This window comes from Arvicola amphibius, chromosome 4 (assembly GCF_903992535.2).
Source record: "Arvicola amphibius chromosome 4, mArvAmp1.2, whole genome shotgun sequence".
NCBI classification, from domain to species: Eukaryota; Metazoa; Chordata; class Mammalia; order Rodentia; family Cricetidae; genus Arvicola; species Arvicola amphibius.
In genome coordinates this window covers 55,130,970-55,150,670 of record NC_052050.1, presented here as the reverse complement: position 1 = coordinate 55,150,670, position 19,701 = coordinate 55,130,970, and the positions used below count along the sequence as shown (strand labels likewise).

The 19,701-nt window shown below is 46.1% G+C and overlaps 1 protein-coding gene across 1 annotated transcript in view; it reads right to left on the bottom strand.

Annotated features, from left to right (window-relative positions):
* Positions 1–1,471: 1,471 nt before the first annotated feature.
* Positions 1,472–19,701, bottom strand: part of Dnah9 (dynein axonemal heavy chain 9) — a 342,434-nt gene continuing 324,204 nt past the window's right edge. Inside the window, exons 64-69 of the mRNA XM_038324554.1 lie at positions 19,302–19,493; positions 18,145–18,336; positions 16,389–16,559; positions 10,213–10,395; positions 3,483–3,872; positions 1,472–1,865 (exon numbers count right to left, since the gene is read on the bottom strand). Of these exons, the coding sequence (XP_038180482.1) occupies positions 1,638–1,865; positions 3,483–3,872; positions 10,213–10,395; positions 16,389–16,559; positions 18,145–18,336; positions 19,302–19,493 (1,356 nt within the window). The 3' untranslated portion in view covers positions 1,472–1,637. The remainder of the gene's footprint in view (positions 1,866–3,482; positions 3,873–10,212; positions 10,396–16,388; positions 16,560–18,144; positions 18,337–19,301; positions 19,494–19,701) is intronic.

The following is a 19,701-nucleotide window of genomic DNA, read 5'->3' as shown; positions in this document are numbered from 1 at the left end:
CTTCACTAGCACTGAGTAGTTAGTAGTTATCTAGTCTCTCTGATTGAGCAAATCCTAAGTCCAGTTAGAGGGCTGTTGGTTACTGCCAAGGTATGCATTGCCACTACTACACCCACAGGGTTATTGTGCCGTGCTGGTTGTTGATGTGTTTCATAGGTGTGGTAGCCAAGTAGGACTATTGGTTGCCTCTTTGGAAGGTTGCATGGTGCCTTATGGTACCATGAAAGTTAGTTCTCAGGAATGGGGTGTTTATGTCAGTTACAGCTCAGGGGTCTTTGTGCCCTATTTTTGAAGTGCATGGTGTCTTCAACAATAGGAACTTAACCTTTCACCTCTGGGGGTAACTAAGAGCAACAGCAATAGGCTGTTTGGGAGTCTTTTGGATAGCCCTTGCCAACAACTCAAAAGACAGCTTCTCATGTTTGGTGTTGGGATTTCTCTTAGTCTTTGATTCTTGGAGGCAAAGATTTAGTTCAGATGAGAAAAGTTTATCAAAGCTATAAATGCATATTTATATGTGTATTAATAGGTGTCTTTGATAATAGTATGATTCCTTGTGGCTTTTTCAGACATCCTTATTGTTTTATCTACTTTCCTTTATCTTTGGGGTTTACCTCCTTCCCCCATTCCTAGAGAAGCTCCCCCTCTTCATTTCTTTCCTTAAATCTTATCTAGTTAGAATTGTGCAGGGCGGGACCCTTATCTTTAACAAGTCCTCCAGGGGCTTCTGGTGCCTGTTCTAGTTGGTGAACCACTATCAGAAGTAACCTGCTGCAAGGGTGTGAAGGAAGATCCTCCCTGCGCACCCTGACCTTGCTTACCAAAGTCACCTCTCGGAGCTGTGTGGAAAGCCTTTGGTTTCAAGTGGGTATCTCCACAGTGGGAAATCTGGAAAGTTTCAGGTGAGTAGCTTTATGGGAGAAGTTTCTCCTTGGGTCTCCCATAAGTAGTGTTCAAAACAGCGCTAGCAGGATCTACTTCCGTGTTCACAGTTGTGTCCTCATCAGACAGTAAGTAAAAACATTTCGTAGATGTATAACTGAATCACAGGTCACTGACAGGTGCCATGTAACAGCTGCTGAGCAGAGGCATTTGTGAGTCTTACTGGAACAAAACCACACCCACTTGCTTACCTGTTGTCTAGGCTGCTTTGGGCTACAGTAACCACATAGAAGGTTTCTAGCCAAGCCTGGCTTGCAAAGCTTTGAGTACTTATTCTCTGACTCCCTACAGAGAAATATTAATGCTTCTCAAACAGTAATGATGGAAATTCTGACTGATGGGCTCCAGGCTCTGAGAGCACCGAGTCCAGGACTGCTATGTAACAGGGTCAGAGTTTATTCCTGGCTTGATTCTCTTGGTCTCTTCACCATTATTTATGACTCAATAATTCTTAGAGGAGTTGAAGAATAAATCATTTTATTAGAAAAAAATTCACTAATACAGAGTTCTCCCATTATTCCTGGGCCGACTCTCCATCTCAGCCTCACTGCAGGCACCCGAATCCCCCAGAGAAATTCCGCAGAAGGTTGGTGCCTATGATTTATTCCTAAAAATCTGCTGTTACCTCTCTCCCACTTTCCTGTCAGGGAGCCTCCAGCCGCTCTCCTTTGCTCTCCGAAGGGCTCGTCAAGATGCTAAATCTGGAGAAGCAAGGCAACCCCAGCTAGAACCCACTTGGATGGGTTTTCTTTAGTCTTCAGGTGGAAAGTCCACACGAAGGTGGGTCCCCGCTGACAAGTCTTGTACACAGGACAAGCGTAGGCACTTCGGCAATCTTGTTTATCTGCTGGAATGGCCTTGAGGAACATCACAGGCATGGGGGGTGTCAGGTCCTTCAGCTTCGCCTCTGTAATGATCCCAGCCTGAGAACAAGAAAGCAAATAGAGCCACTCAGTGCCAGCACTCAGCCAGCTAGCCTTGCTTCTGCGAGAGACAGACACCCCACCCTCATTCCTGCCCACTCTTCAGTCTCCCGTTAACCCACAGTGCAAACTATCTCATACTCTAAAAATTTCTATTTGTTCATCATAAATCAATGGTATTTTGTTTGTTCCTTTGAGAGGGAGGTGTTGCTGTGTAGCCAAAGCTGTACCCAAACTCACGAGCCTCCTGCCTTAGCTTCCCAAGTGCTGGGATTATAAGCACGTGATATCACAACTGGCTTTAAGTCAGCTGCTATTGTAAAACTCTGAAAGTATAGACTAATCCATCTTCAGGTAGATTCCCCTTCTTTTATACTTTTTCATACATCCCTTTCCTTAGAATATAAAGAACAAGTATTTGACAGATGTCATGCTAGGTGCTAGAGATCTAGTGGGGAAGGCAGCACAATTTCTGCCAGCAAATGCTTTCAGTTTTGAGGTTAGTTAAAGCTGGGACCAGTTGCGCTACCTCTTTGGAGTTTCATTATGTGGTCATTTCACCTGTAGAACATTTCAACTTTTTGCAAGGAGGCACATTGTTTCTTTAACTGGGGACAGGAAGAGTGTTCACCAGTTTGTAACTTTTCAGATGGAACTATCTGTCTTCTGAGATGCCTTGATAGGATTATCTAGGACCACTGTCTAGTTGGCTATAAAGTTTCTACTGATTCTAAGAAACTTTCTCAGGAACGAAAGAGTCCCTAGTCAAATAAATTTGGACTTGCAACAAGCACACTGAAGGCCAGATTTTTATAGAGTTTAGAAGATATTCTACTATTAACCTACTGCTTTCCCAACTGCTGGCCCACACGTGGTGCTGAATGCTTCATAGTGTCCATTGGGATCGCTGACCCCTGTGCCCATGTGACTCTGACCTGCTTTTGTTATGGACAGAATAATCTGGTTTGTTTTCATGAAGTGCACCGAAAGGATTTGTCTTTCTAGGTCTCTGAGGCTGATGGGAGGCACGGTGTGTGACAGAACTAGGGAACTCTTGGGCTCTCACTGGTCCTCAGGGCAGAATGTGCATGCCGAGGAGGAGCAGGGCAAGCTCAGTCTGTTTGTTTGTAACATACCATAACGCCATCCCTTTTAAAGCATATGAGTCAGTGTTCCTGGAGATCAATAACAACATCCTAGTTTCAGATTGGGTTTGTCACTCCAGAACTGCAGCGCCCCATTGCCAGTTTTCATCAGTACTGTGGCGGCATCAGCTGTCTGTGTGCCAGACGCAGTCCAATTCTCTTACACGGTAACCTGTTGTGACAATGGCTGTTCTCCCACTTAGCAGTTTGGCGAATGGGGGTCCACAGCCACATGGTTAGTAAATGGTGGTCTTGTGTCAGATCCAGCGGTGGTTGCATAGGCCTCATTTTAAATACACTCTCCTCCCTCTTCAGAGCCCATGCTTTTGCGCCATTCTTGGCTGGGTAAAAATGGTCTTGAGAGAAAGTGCACCTCGGTAAAAAGATTCCAAAGCACCGCCCTGGGGAGTCAGTGTGCATGTCACCCGGCTTGACCCAAGGTTCCTTTGACTTGTCCCCAGATTGTACATACCTGTGTGTCCCAGCAGGCACCTTCCATGAAGAGGCCATAGATGTAGGCCCCTTCCCGAGGAGGGCTCCGGAACTCCTCTCTGTTCTTCTTCGTCACATCGCATTGCAGGGCCATCTGGTCTAGTGGCCATTCATTCTTGCGGGCCATGGACTGCATAATGGCAGTCAGAAAGGACTGGGGGTTGAAGAAGCCTGTCAACCACACAGTTGAGGGCATCGAGAAGTCGCCTGTCCAGGCCTCCAGCTCTTTGATTCTGTTAAGCAGATCCAGAAACCAGGCTGCAAGACCTGCCGTGGAAGGGTAGGCTCGCCGGGCCCAGGGTTCTGGGACCACATCTAGGTACAGGGCATTCTGTAAGTTTTCCATCTCGCTGGTCATGGTCAGCTCCCCCTGAAGACCAAGAGTAGGACAAAGTAAGAAGGCAGGCATCTCAGGAAGCACTGACCTCTGCTCCATCAGGCTGGGGCAGCATAGATTGATGAACTGCATTCCTACTGGAATTACTGTGCCTAGGTGCTGACGGCTCCCACAATAGGTCTGGCAAATTTAGCAAACTTTTTACAGGCTCAGTCCTGTTGGCTACATTTTATGGGCCCAGTAGCTACATGTGTCCTGGCAGGCGAGGATGTCCCTAGCAACATAGAGGTTTCAACACCCAGGTCTTTCGATTGGTTTTACTGTTTCATTCCAAGTGAGGATAAGTCAGGTGGCAGTGAAAGGGGCAGAGCAGGACACTGATCTTCAGTGGGAAGTCCTCATTTGTGAAAGGGAAAGGGTGAATTTAAGCTGGCTCTCCTGGATCCCAAGAGCATTTGTGAACTCAGCATGAATGTGAGTAAAGGGGCCAAGGAAAGACAGGGGCAGAGCACAGCAGAGATGCAGAGGATAATGAGACTGGGTATTAAGTTGGGTCCTCAGAGTACTCCCCCATAGATGGTAAGGCTACGTTTCCCATTGATGGAAAATGTAGAATGTATGCACCTTTTCCAGGGCGTGTTACAAACCTTAAGCTATAACACATAAAAAAAAACTTTAAGCTGGTATTGGTGACACATGCCTTTAATTTCAGCACTCAGGATGCAGAGGCAGGCAGATGTCTGAGTTTGAGGCCAGCCATGTCTATAGAGTGAGTTCCAGGACAGCCAGGGCTACAAAGAGAAGCCCTGTCTCGACAACAATTAAAAAAAAACTTAATGTGCCTATAATGTTACCATTTGCTTGCCAATGTGGTTAAAAGGATATGTACACAATAATAAATTGTTACAAAAAAACCCCAAAGTACCACAGAGCTATCAAGAAAAAAATGAGAAATGCTCACCCACGTTTATATAAAAGATTTTATAACCACAGCTGGTCTCCAACTCACATTCCTTCTGCCTCCCAAATGCTGGGATTGCAGGTGTCCACCACCCTGCCTGGGAAATGATAGGGCTAAGTTTGCTACCCCACAAAACTGTTCTGGGTCTTATCAAGTTTGAGTTTATCTATGGAAGTTATTGACTGTACGTGGGGAAGTCTTGGATTTGTTCCATGCTGCAACCCCACAGTATTCATAGGTCTTTAGGGCACAGACGGTTGGTAGTGGTGAAGTACAATGAAAATGCCCTGGTTCTACTTTAAGGACTGAGTCAGTGAGACAAATTCATCCGTCCGTCCTTTGAGACTTGAGATGGCACCTGCCCTTTGCTCGTGAAGAGAAGTCATTTGTTTCTGGTTATCAACAATACTCTTACCAGGATTCAGTGACGCCTGAAACCAAGTCTGAGTTTCGTTATAAGAAATGGTGTGCTTACTATTAAAATAAGTGGCATGGTCTAGGGAAATAGCTTAACTTAGTTGGCAAAAATGTTTGCCAGGCAAGCATGAGGACCTGAGATCTATCCTCCAGATTCCCTGTAAAAACAAAACAAAACAGTCAGGCATGGTGGTAGGAGCCTTTTAGTCCCAGTGCTGGGGAGATGGAGAGCTCACTGGCCATCTAGCCCTGTCTAATTGGTAAGGTCCAGGTCAATGAGTGACCCAGATAAGATGGATGGCTCCTGAGGAACATCATCACGGTTGATGTGGTCTCCATATGCATGTGTGTTACTCCCCTCCCCAAACAGACCTCCCTGACACAGATGTGAACAGGGGCGAAGCTATGCACCGTGTACCTATGGTTGTGTCTGTGTGCTTAGATGTATTTGTCCAAGCCCATAGGAAGGGCAATACTACGGGAGATCCCCAAGCAAACTGTGGACTCTAGTGTGTCACTGCATTCATCAGTTGTAATAAATGTAAACTTTGGGGGGGGGGGTGCTAGGAGTATTTTGTGTGGCGGGGCTGGCCGGATGTGAATCTGTAATTGCTATCCACTTAAATACTATGCTAGAAAACTAAGATCTAATTTTTTAAAATGCAGTACTTAATTTAGAACCTTTCGGAAATCTAAACTCCCTTTGACAGCCAATAAACATAAAATATGTAACTTAATTCCTTAACATTTTTCTCACATCCGCTTCTAATATCATTTGCAATGACTAACCGAATGCACAGGCAAGAGAAACCGAAAGAATGTACTGCCTCCTAGGCTTCCCCACTTTACTGCAGAAGCAAGAACCACCGAGGAAGCAGAGACGCCTTGTAGTTTGGTTTCTGAATGCAGGCATTTTCATTACCTTGAGTAGAAGCAGAAAGGTTGATCTTTTAAGTAGCTGGAGGCAACAGTGTCCTTCCTGGATTCACCAAGTGTACCTGCATTGCCTTCTGAGGCCTAGGAAATACAGCACTGGTGGTCTCCATGCCAGCCTGTCCTAAGATTTTGCCAGATGGACTTAGGGGGATAGGTAAAGTCTATGGCCAAACTCTGGGCGCCAGCCCCGTACTTTAAAAATATTCTTCATCTTTTTAATTTTGTGTGCAAATGTGTCTAAGTTTGTACTACTGCATGCAGTCTCTGCAGGGACCAAAAGGTGTTGGCTTCTCTGGTGCTGTAGTTTTAGCCTGCCAGAGGCACTGAGACCCAAACTGGGGTCCTCTATAGAGCAGCATGTGCTCTTAAGGATGAGCCTGCAGCAGCCCTTAGTCCAGCTCTTCTTAAAAACCACGATACAATGAAGAAAATGGTTTCCTAACTTCCTGGCCTGGATCTGAGCAGCACTGTTAATATCTAAGCCTGCCTGCTCACAGGGTGGGTCAGCAAAAAAGAAAACTTACAAATCAGGCTCTTCCATCTATTTAGCAGCCTTATGTTCCAGGGCCCAGGGACACACTTCAGTCCGTGTAGCACCTTTCCCAGGTATGAAGGCTGCTCATCTGTGACCTTACCCGCTTGATTCATCCCTATACATAAGTGCCTTCATAACCTTCCTTTAGTGCAATAGAATGGAAACCTTTTTTCCTATAGAGCTTTGAGTCACAATGTGTTAGAAGCTAGATTCATAGGCTGCGGTTAGTCCAAAGTAAAGAAAGACGGCATAGAGACCAGAAACTTCCCTTTGGAAGGCTGTGGTCACATGGTAACAGCAGCATTCAGCCCATAGAGGACAGACTGGGGATAACACTCCCTTGAGGGCTTCATGCCACACCCTATGCTGAGGGTTAGGGTCAGACCATTCTCAGGAAAGTGCTTTTTTTAACTAGCTTTCTCCAACCCCATGCTGGGACTTGAATCTGGTGCCTTCATACATTCTAGGTAAGCACTACCCCACTGAACTATTCCAACCCTTGGTGGTGGAAAACAGTTTCACTACATATTTAAGAGTGGTCTGGAATTTGTAATTTCACCTCCCAAGAGCAGGGATTGCTGGCATACATACACACACACACATACATACACACACACACATACATGTATGTATACACATATATATATACCACATATATGTATATGTATACACCATATATATGACATACACGCGCGCACACACACATACACACATCATTACCCCTGGAGACTAGATTTCATTAATGTAAATCACCAGGAAGTACATCCCACATCTTCCACAGTGGCTAACTCATTTTAGTCTCTGGTAGAGAACAAGATAGCCAAAGGTATCAACCCTGGGTAGCTGCTGAATGGGTGATGATTCAAAGGACCAGAACATGACGCCCCTTACATTTGATCTGAAAGTCAGCATGGTCTGCAGGAGTCAAGACCCAGAGCCAGCCTTTGCATCTGAACATTTCACAAATTTAGAAGAACTAAAGCATAGTGGAAAAAGCCAAGGCCATCCATCATTTGAATAATGAGAAGTTCCAGACATGCCCAGATGTCAGGCTAAGCCAAATGAAATGGGACCCGTGGGGGTTCTGAGGTTTTCTGGCAGCTGCGTTTCAAAGCATGAAACAGGTAAGTTTAATTTCTCTAATGTTCCTTTTAATGCGATATACCAAATGTTTGGATATACAATTAATGTAAATTATTAATGACATTTTGTAGTTTTTGGTCTTTCTTTGAAATCTGATGTGTCATTTACATTAGTGTCTACTGTATTGGACAAGTCTAAAAACTTGGATTCTCGTGTTTTCCCTGTAGGAAGAGAATTTTCTAAACAGTCTATCGTATGTGTTTCTTTGAAAATTACAAAGAGTGGGAAAAATGAAGCACCATTTAAGAATCTTGTAGATCAGGCTTTTGTGCATCTGGCTAATGAGAACGAGAACACCTAGGGAGGCCAAGAGCCAGATGTCTGACAGTGGTGAGTTCCTGAGAGAAATCCTCTCTGTGGAACGTGTCTGTGGCCGGCTGGCTTTCCCCTAGATTTCATCCCTACCCACATTCTGTGTGCTTTGAGACACTCCAGGCTTACAGGGCTGTATCTGGCAGCTCAGCTAGGACTTTCTGGGCGTGTGGCTTTTATAACCAGTCAGTTCATTTTTATCACAAAGGCTAAGAGTGTTTGGCTAATGACTCAAAGGGTCAGGCGTTTGTAACTGTGGTGCCCGGTTCAGGATGTCATTTGGCTTGTCTTATGTGCTAGGGGACTGGAGATGGCCACTTTTTTCCTACACCTTGAGTGGGGACATGACTGTTGAAGACATGACTGCTGAAGAGAAGCAAAGGACAAAGGGGAAGGTCAGCAGGTCACCTAAGATGCCCCTCCCCAAGCTTGGAAGCCAAGTTCCTCACTGTTCCATCTAGCAGGTGCTGGTGTGCTCTATGCCCTGGCCAGCTTCCTGCTGTAGCTGCTGCTTTCCCTACTCTGAACTCTGCCTCCTTTTGCCATGGGGGACATCCTCTGCTTTTCCTCTTTCACGCTGTGCTTCAGAAGCTGCACTCACTCCCAGGGTCATCTGGCACTGCTTACAGGGCTTCACCGTGAAGTCATCAGGGAGGATAGTAGGACCGGTGGATGGAGATAGAGATGGGAGAATGTGTTATGAATCTGATGGCCAGGCTACTCTGGACTGCCCTCATGAAACTGTTTCCTCGAGAGGATTCTGATTGGAAACTATCCTCCAGGTCATACAGGCGGCTCACTACTTCTAGGTCATTGTATCACCTTCTAGAAGTTCACCTTACTTACACTGTTCTTTGTCTAGGTGAACTCTAGAAGGCTCTCTGCTCCGATCCTTAGCAGTCCTGTCCTTTTGTCCCCAACTGTTCCTATCTACCTTTCCTCAAAGGTCTCTATGCCGCCTTCTCCAGGGCCTTCCCTGATCTCACAGTCTTTACCTGCTTCCTCCTCTAGCCTGTTTACGAACCCCACCTTCCATCAGGCTGCCCTGGCAGGGAAGGCTCCTCTTCAGCCTATCTGTATCCTTCCCCACAGATCCCATCAATCAACATTGTGGGAACTAGCCTGAAAGGAGCGAAACTCTGTACTGCTTCTCTGTCTCTGCACAGGCATTCTTCATGATTGACTACACCGAGCCACACTGAAGGGTCTTAGAAGAAAAATGAGTGGACAAATTGGAAGTCGAATGGGTAAATAGCCTGCTCCAAATTGCATGGCGTCAGTAAGTTATGACTGCAGCAAACCTATTCAAGATAATTGCCACTGTATACCTACTTCCCCAGGACTGGAGATGCAAAATATGACAGGCAAGGGCCTGGTTTACATTTGAGATTGCTATGGAATTTTGCATTTATCTGATTATATGCTGCCACGGAACTTTAAAGCCATCAAACACTGCCTGTCCCCAATAGCCCTGACATTCCCATTCATCTGCTATATTATTTCCCTCTGTCCACATTGTGCATGTGGGGGGGGGGTTGGAGATTAAAAGAAAAAAATTAAAACAGCCGTAGATTTTGTGCTACTTGGTACTTTCTTTAGGTGTCTACATGTAGAAAATTCAGTTGTTTTTCACACACATGCCCCTGATTTTGTAACCCCATGAAGCACCAGCAGAATCCAGACTTGACTTTTGGGGGCCTAGCTGAGCATTCACTGTCAGCTACAAGGCCAGTTTCTGGATAATAGACATACTTCTAAGACACTGGGGGTCAAACTCAGGGCCTTGTGTATGCTGGGCAAGCTCTTGCACTGAGCTGTTCTGCCCGCCAGAGATGATAACTCCTTTACTAAAGATGTCACTTGTAGAAGACCCCACTGAATAGGGACCGAGCACTATGCTGATTCTTTCAGATGTCCCCAGGGCTAGACTCCAGCTTCTGGGGAGTGACACCTTTCAAGCATTTAGATGGCTTCAGAACAGTTGCCCTTCAGCTCCCAGGCTCCCTGGTGTCTGTCACTCTGTCCTGTGGGTTACAGCCATGTCCTCTGGCAATGTTTCTCCTGCTCACCTGTAAACCAAGGTGCAGCTCTCTTAGTGAGCGCCGGATCTCTCTGGTGAGGATGTTCATGCGTTCACACTCCTGGAAGGCAACTACAATGTAGGGGGTGCGTTCCTCCACCTTGGCCATGAGCTCTGGGATGTTAAACTCATCGGTCACCCGATCCAGTATTTCTTCCAGAAGGGCCTTAACCTGTTCCCATGGTAGAAAATACGGAGTTAAGGAGGGACTCAATGGAAGTGCATGTGTGGTATGGCAAATCTGGCCAATAACCTTATGGCTGGGGACCTCACAAGCTCTGTGGGTATTAGGCTTCAAGCTTTATTAATCTGCTAAATGGACATAGTATCAAACTGCCTTCTAAATCCATAGTTCTCTACCTATAGATTAGTGTAGTTCTTCGGCCTCAGCAGAGAAATTGCTCTGTGCAGGAGATGAGGGTTAGCACAGAAACTCAAAACCAGTCAAAGTGCTGAGGATAAGTGACCGTGGAGTGCTTAGTCACACATGGGACATCTGTATCACTTCAGGGATTGGGACCATTGCAGGAGAGGGGGGCAGGAAGACTGTAATAGCCAGAAGCTGGTGAGGACCTGAGCAAAGCAATGTCAGGACATGATAGGACTGTCGTACTTTTATACTCAGTAACAGCTGTGGTTGTTGCAAAGGATTAAGGGAGTCAGCTCCCACCTCTGAGTTGATTATTGAAGAAAGAAAAAAGACGTGGATTGAGGGTGTATGGAGATGAGAGTTCTGAATCTGGAGTTAGGGGAAGGAGTGGGGGGTGAATATGATCAAAATACATTGTGTGGAATTCTCAAAAATTAGAAGTTTTGTTTTTTTGGTTTTTGTTTTTATGAAGGGATTCCATCCTCCTGTAATGGACACTAGATGACAGTCACCAGTCACCTGCTGCCCCCTCCTCTCATCACACTCTAGTTTGCTTGCTTCAGTCAGCGAGGAAAGGGCTGAGGAGTGACCTCAGGACACTTCTCTCCAGAGGCTGGCCAGTTCTCTGTGACTTGTGTCACCAGCTTAAGAAGGTAAACACACCTTTCTAAGAACTGAGGTTGAAAAACCCACAGGCTGACCCAGTTAGCCACAGGAACTAAAGTGGAAAGCCATAAGACTCTGACCCAAGATGCCCCTTGTAGGTCACACGGGCTGCGGTGATGAGCACCTGTAATGTGTGTGTGTGTGTGTGTGTGTGTGTGTGTGTGTGCGTGCGCGGGCGCCCATGCACACATCCACAGCCTTCCAAGTCAGCAGTTCCCATATCCCAGGTCTAGTGAACCATGCATCAAAAATCAAACATGCCTTGTCATTATTCCATAAACAATATAACTGTTTGCACAACTTTAGACATTGTAACTAATCTAGGGGAGATTTAAGGTATATGAAATGGATGGGCTGTAGCTCAGTAAAGTACTTGCCTAGCATGTCGGAGGCCCAGCACTGTGTAAAAGTATACCGGAGGATGTGCATAACTTATATGTAGATACTAAGCCATTAACATAAAAGGCATTTGAGACTTTGGCATCCACAGGGAGATGTGGATATTAAGGGATACCCCCCCTCCCTCTATTCTGTATTTCCAGGAGGTTTTCTATGTGGTTTTCTATTTGTGAAAGAGGCCTGGCCATCTATCACGTAAACTCCCACAATCCCTTTCCCACACTAACTATCAGCTTATTAGACCAGGAGAGCCAGAACAACCCGGATTTCTCTGCTAGAAAATTGGAGTTGAGGTTCAGAGATTGTGGGTTATCTGGGGGCAAGCACTTGGAGGCTGAGTCTGCCATTTTGGAGTAAATGAGTGAACCCAGGAGGTTTGTTAGCACAGAAAGACAAATGAAGCTGTGCATACATAATGGCCATATGGGCAGCAGAGCAGCCGAGGAGGAGCTGGAAGGAGGGAGCAGGTGAGCAAGCGCCAGCCCTTCCACGTGCTAAGCTGAGCTCCAGAGGCTTGCACTGGCCTGGGCTTTGTCGGCTCTGACATCTCCATCCCTTCCTCCAACAGCAGGCCTCTACCTCCTTTGAGAAATTATTTCCTCCACATCTTTCTGGACACAGTCATCGGCCCAAGCATCTCCTTACTCAGTTCTCATGGGATGCAAGCAAGTCAGTTTTTCTGAGGTTTTCATCCATGAACATATCCACTAGAGTCTTGACTGGCTCCCCTCCCCCAACTCCCAGGGTTGACTTGAAGATCCAGTCAAATGAGCTGATGGATATCACAGCATCTGAAAGCTTTAAAGGACTATATAAATGTAAAGGGTGATTAATATTCACCTTGCCTTGAATTGCTAACACATGATCCATTCCCCAGGAAAAGAGCTGATGGCAGAAAAAAGGAAACCAAGAGCCTATCACCCCACGCCAAATGGGTCTCTGGTTGCTGTCAGAGCAAAAAGTAGAATAGAATCTTAATGGTACCTGAAAGCTGCTGCCAGGGCCAAAGACAAACGGCTAAGTTTATATTATATTTCTGTCTCTGGAGTGGGATTGAAGAAACGGTTCTGTATCAGTGAGCGGCCATTTGGCGGTGACTCACAAAGAGATAAAAAGATGGTCGGGAGGCATTGCTCCAGAATACAGGAGGATGGGGACGCAGAGTTCTTTCCTGCCTCTCATCAGGTCAGAAGGGGTCTGCAGGCCTGGGGAGGAGCTGGGCACAGACAAAGGAGGACTCTCTTGTGCTCAGGGAGCCCCAGGGGTCCTTCAGAGGGGATGGGTGGGATCCAAGGGATTATCTCTACTTCATTTCCATAAACCAACACCTTTGCTTTTCCTTCTCTTTGGGAAAGTAATACCAGAAATATCAAGAAAAACACCTTCTAGAACTTTCTCTTCTTATAAGAGGGAAAATGCTGTTAAGGTGCCAATATTTGACTGGGTCGTGCAGATTTCCTTCAATGTACAGAACACCTTGTCTCTTCAGTCATCAGTCAGCCAGTCACATTCACTTGACAATTGTCGTTTATGCATTTATCAACTCACCCACCCACCACCATGCCTGTCAGCCTCTCTCTTTCTCTACACACACATGTACACATACATCTATCCTTCTTTCTCCCCCTCAGTATTGGGGATTGGACCAGGGTCTTATGCATGCTAGGCAAGCACTCTACCACTGAGCTACAGAGCTGTCCCTATAGATCTTTTATTTATTTACTTAGTGAGACAGGATCTCACTTTGTAGCCCTGGCTGGCCTGGAACTTGCACTGAAGACCAGGCTGGCCTTGAACTCACCGAGATCTGCCTCCTGAGTGCTGGGATTAAAGGCGTCTGCCACCACTGCCCAGAAATTTTATTCTTTTAAAAAGAAAACAAACTATCTCTTTTTTCACTTTACTACCAATCCCAGCTCCCGCTCCCTCTCCTCCTCCCACACTTAATTTGTAAGCCTTCTCTCTAGGTCTTAAAGAAATTCAATCCATCACAAGTAGCAATCTTTATGTTCCTAGATTTTGAGGTCTCTGAGAGTACCTTCATAAAGACACCCCTACAACGGGTCAGACAATGCTTTTGTGTTTTTCCTGTTTTGCATTTAAATATGTGAGAAATTTAAGCTATACTTTCATCAAAGTATGAGGAATTTGGTTTACTTTTCTCCAAATGGCTTTTTTCAGCCCCAATAAATCATATCCTTGAGCATCAAACTGCTTCATCACTACAGACGGGAGAAAGGCTTGCACCCCAGAACACTACTAGAGGAGACCGCTGCTCTGGCTGATCAGAGTCCCCTCTAGGTTCAGATGTTGAACCCCAATCTTCAGTATCACAGAATATGACTGGATTTGAACACAGACCTTTATAGAGGAAATTATGTGGTAATGGGGCCATTAAAGTTGGTCCCAATCCAATCTTATTAGTGAAGAAGAGGAGGTTTGGGTACACACAAGAAAGGAAACAAGGCCACATGAGGACACAGTTGAAGTGGCCGCTGCAAGAAAGAAGTGATGCCTCAGAGACAGTCACACCCACCTGTACCTTAATGGGGACTCTAGTTTGCAGGTATAGGAGGACATGGCTTTCTGTTTTGTGAATTACCCAGATAGTGAAGTTTCGTTATAGTGGTCTTAGCAGAGGATGTACAGGATGCCCTCCTCCTGGCTATTAGCAGATCTGTTTGCCCAAAATGGTCAAGAGCAAGCAGCAGTTTTGGGCCAGGTTGGCCAGTGAGCACACAGCGTCCTCAAAGAAACCCACTAGGGTTAAAGTATGGTGGGCACGGTTTGTCTCCTCCCCAGTCTTCCCAACCCTTGCCCTTCTCTCCTTCTTTTAGACTCACAGCAGCCAGCCACTCGAACCCCAGCTTCCCCTCATGGAGGTGAAAACATAGCAGTAGATTTGGGTCAAGGTTTCAAAAGTGTGGGTGAAAAGGCGAGCTCTGGCTTTGGCTCTCCTCCTGACCTGCAGAGCTGTAAGAACACAAGAACCAAGTGCAAAACAATTCCACGCTGAGGAGTGGGACAAGATATGATGGGACGTGGACCCAATAACCTGAATGTATGCTATGCATGATGGGAGCTGAACCTTGCTTTAGTTCTGTCCATTACTTACACGTCCTGGCTGTGGTCAGAAATGGAGGCATTTTTCTTTCTGGGTGACTTTGCTGCCTCCCTCATCCTCTGATTTTATGTTACACATGGAATGGTGGAAAGGCTAATTAATATGCGCATCTACAGCAAAGTCATTAGTGTACCAACTCCTGGGTTTAACCCTGTGCTATGGTTTGAATCTGAAACGTACCCCATGGATTCATTTTGAAAACTGCAGATCTCTGGGCAGTAGGTAGGACCTAGCTGGCGAAAGAAGGCCACTGGGGTCTGTTCTTCACCTCTGCTTCTGACCATGCTCTCTCTGCTTCAGGGTCTATTCCAGTGTGAAGATCATGTCTATCCCATGCTCCCACCATGGATGGAGCTGTTCTATCTACACTGCCTTCCATGCCGTGGGAGCAGAAATCCCTCTGAAGCCATCAGCCAAAGCAAGCTCTTCCTAAGTTGTCTCTGTTGGGTATTCTGGTCACAGAGATGTGTCAGTAACCAACAACTTCTTAAGACTCAGAATTCCCTTTTCTTTTTTTCCGGGATCTGAAGACTGACCTTAGGGGCCTTGCGCATGCCAGGCAAGTGCTCTACCACTGAGCTTACCCATCCCCCTTAGAGTTAGACTTTCCAACCCTTAGTTCATTCTTAGCCATATAATAACTTTTTAACTCTTGATTGAAGCATAGCACTCCCAACATTTAACAAAAGTCTAGATCCCTCAGTGTCGATCAGTTTGCTTTTGCAGAATCAGTCTCTGCCTGAGACATGAATGTTTGATAAGTACCCATCTTTTCTACCCTAATCTTCCAAAGCTGTTTCCTTGTGAGCCCCCTGGTAGCTCCAGTTAGAGCAATGGTTCTCAACCTGTGGATAGGTGTCCCCACATCAAATCTTTACATTGCAATTCAGAACAGTAGCACCATTAATGTAATGAAGTAGCAAGGGAATAATTTTATGGTTAGGGGTTATCTCAACACGAGGAACTGTATTAAAGGGTCGCAGCATAAGGAAGGTTGAGAGCCACTGAGTTAGAGGGACCTGGCAGTGCCCTGGGGTGGATGTGGGTTGCAGACACACATCTCTTCTGAGTAGAATTCACTGGTCTCAGAAAAAGATTATCAATAAATTTCACTCTGGTGGCCCATTCTTCAGTCTTCTGTTCCCCTAACATCATGTTAAGCGCCCCTCCCCACTTTACCTTTGGATCTTCTCAAACCCATATGCCAGCCACCCTAGTTTGTTTTCTGCGCTAATTTCTCCCTAGCTTCATGAAAGTTCAAGCTTTGCACTTGAAGCATTTAGTGTCCATTATCACTGGGACTGGAGGTCCTTCACCATGATAGAAGTGTGGCTGCCCAGATGGGCTCTGGTTGGTAGCTGAGTAGAAAGATGTTTTGCAATTAACCACAGCATCATTCTTTACTTTGCCCACAAAAACCCAGAAGTTGGTATTGACACCACCATGTCCTTGCTGCTCAGTCCCGAGCGTCCCTCATTTCAACAGCCTGGCTAAATGAAACCTGACTTTGAACTGGCAAGGCCATCTGCTAATGCAGGCGGAAGAAGGCATCTTCTTGCAAGCCTTGGGGGTCCTCAAACTATCGCAGGCAATACCCACCACACACCTTTTCTTCCCTTGTAATGCCAGCTCCATCTCCAGCTTGGTGGTCCCGAGGTTGCATCTCCAGCACCGTTCGGAAGAGCTTTTCCGATATCTGGGTTAGAAAGCCGATCTCGGCATTCGGGTGGAGGCCGTACAGGTAGGGAGACTCTGGGGGCAACTCGGCATCGATGTACTGAAACCAAGGGAGAGAGCAGCCAAAGAGTAAGTAACTTGTCTGCAAGGTCCGCTGTGGGGCACAGCGCCATCACTCTGGTGGAGGACCACAGCATATTTCACCCACTGGGCGCAGTTTCCCCCAGTCTGCTCTTGACGTCATTCTCACCTCACACCAGACCAGTTCCCCATGACTCCCATACAAAATACACATGTGATTGGGAGAGAGGTGGCAGTCAGCTTGGCTGTAAACTGAAAGGCTCACACTCCCAAGAAAAGGTAGAGTTGAAATATTTTAAAACACGGTGTCCCCTAACACATCTCTGGTTCTGATAGCCATGGACAGACTGCCTAAGAATCTTGCCGTGCTTACAGAAGTCGCTTTCTTCACCTCCTGTTTTGCGTACCCTTCGCAGATTATTTTTTAAAGGCGAAAACTATAACCCCAGTTAAGCTCCTCAAGGGGCTTTGAGATCTCTTGGTATTGTTACTGACTAGTTTAAATGTTGCTCATTCTTTAAAGGCAATTTTGTGATTTTCCTTGCATTGCTGGGCCCTTGGCAGGGGCCCTGGAACCATCTCTGATCTGGCAGATTCCAGAGAAGTGGAAGGAAGGGATGCTACCTTAGGCCTTTAGGAATGTGCCAATCCCGCTACTGTAGGACGCAAGGACCAGGCCTCCTCAAGGATGCTGCTCTGGCAGGTGGATTGTCCATAGACACCAGGGGATGCTCTTGCACCACCATCTCCGGCAAAGCCTCTCAAGGTGGTTAGAACTTTCTTATTTCTCATAAGGAGAACCCTAGTTTTGAATTTCTTCTTTCAGGTATGACTCTTCTGGATCAAATGACTTCTGTGATTATGAATCTTAAGTTTTATGAATTAAATGTTTTTTAAAGTTTCTGTGACCACTCTTTTCCCTTAAATTTTGTATAAACTGTGTTAAGTTTTCATTCTTTCGAGACTGCTTTAAAATCTAAAACTCTTTTTGCCACCCCCCTCCATGATCTCTCAGTAGATTTCTCATGGCAGGTTAAAAAGAGAGCTGAACGCTTTAAAAATAAATGCAACAATAGCACAAGAAAACTGAAATGATAGTAAGAAAAATCTCAGTGAAAAGACTTTTTTGTGAGTGTATATGTCTGTGTCCATAGCAACCAATAGGATATGGGAGGAGACACTGATCTGGACACAAGATCATTTTTTTCTCGAAGTTCTTACCTGAGAGTTTTCCCTATTAATGTTGTTTTTGTCAACATCTTAAATAAAAACAATTAAATAACTGTCCCATGTGCTATTTGTGGAAAAGATTAACAAATAGAATTATGGAATCAAACACCAAGGATACAAAGATCCCCAGGCTCAATTTCTTCTTTCATTTGAGGCTGGAAATCCTGAGCCTCTTGAGTTGAGCAAAGCAAGCTTGGAGCAGAGAGCAAGGTCAAAATATGCTCAGCTCTTCTGGCCATCCTTTTCTGGTCACCAGTCTTGTTCCAGTGTGAGCATGTGCATGCTGCACTGTACAGGGCAGACAGGAGGAATACTCAGTCCGCCCCCCCCCCCCATGAGGCCACCACACTGCTGTAAACACAGCAGTACCTCACCTGATGATAACCACTGTAGTCCATGTTGCCCGGAAGTGGGAACCCTGGAGCCAGAGACAGCTCTCCTTCTAGCATTTCCGGCCGAATGAATTCCTCCAGGTAAGTTCTGCAGAGTCTCCTGTCCCAGTCGTCTGTGATGTGGCCCCCATACATGATCTCACCAAATAGGTAGCGTAAATCATCATAGGGCACCTGAGTTACAGGTTAGAGAGCAGGAAAGAATGGTTTCCCCACAAGCTTTGGGGCTGGATACTTCCTGAGATAAAAATGATGTCTTTTAAAACTGTGTGCTCCCAGAGCCTGGCAGCGTTAGGCATGCTTTGGGCTATCACTAAAGGCTTGAAGAATTATAGCAGGCTCTCCCTAGGAGCCCTTCACACAGGCAATGAATGTCAAATGGCGGAAGTGAGGACTGTGACCCTTTTAAAATCTTCTGACATTAATAACAGGATCAGTTGTCCCCTCTGAAAGTTCACAGCCAATAAAACACAGCTTAGAAGATCTCTGCGATAAGAGTTAGGGAGGGAAGGCGTTTGAGGCAAGCCAACTAACAAAGGGGAGAAGCCAAGAGGCTGGGCTTCCCAGGACCTAAGACTCTAGGCAGGATTTCTCAGGGCTTTTGAGCCTGTGTTGGCCTTGCTGACTGACGCTCCAGACATTAGGAGCCTTGATGGTATGAGCAGTCCTTTAGGTAGAAGACTTTGTTAGCAGAAGTTTCTCTGAAATGGAAGCAACCAAGAGGAGGCTGACTACAGTATAAATTTGGCCTTTTCTCCACCCATGGCAAAACCACAGCCACAGGAGGAGCTGTGTGTAGCCCATGAAAGCTCTGTCCCATTGCCTAATCAAGTTGGGTTGGGAACTTACAATAGGTGAGTATGAGGTCTCTTCCTGCCAATCCACAGTCCCTGTTCTGCTGTGAGGACATACAGGTGGTCTGATAAGTATCTGGATGGAGTCTCATGAGGCTGACTCTTGGGTTCCTTTGCTTTCTGTGCTCTGACCTCATGGTAGTACTTCTCAGCCTTAGGTTGGTCCTGGGCTTGGGACTTCTTTATCTCACTTGTGTGGGGTCTTAGACCTTCCTCACGCCACACAACCCTTGTGCATGGGAAGACCACATTATAATGACCTTCACCCATACCCCTTCGCTCTACCTTTGTGTTAGCCTCCAGGAAATTGTAGAGCACATTGACGGAGATGGTGAGGTCCCCCGTGTTAAAAGGGTAGGACCGGTTCCATCCCTGTGGCCCAAACTTGCGTCTTTCGGCAACCACCGCATGAAAGTAACAGAGAGCAAAGAGGATGCTCTTGAACTCCGTCTCCCGGGAACACATTTCCAGAGTATCCTGGAAGAGAAACATCATTAACAATGCTGACACTGTTTCTCTCACCTGTGGTAGGCGAGGGTGTGGTGAAGATCCATTTTACACTGGGTAAGATTATGGTAAGTCAAGTTTAGGGTTTGATGCCTGGTGAAGGGACTAGTGGTTGTACTGAGGTGGGGCAAGGTGGGGCTCAGAGTTTGAGGCAGTCATGCAGAAGAGATAAGTTCCA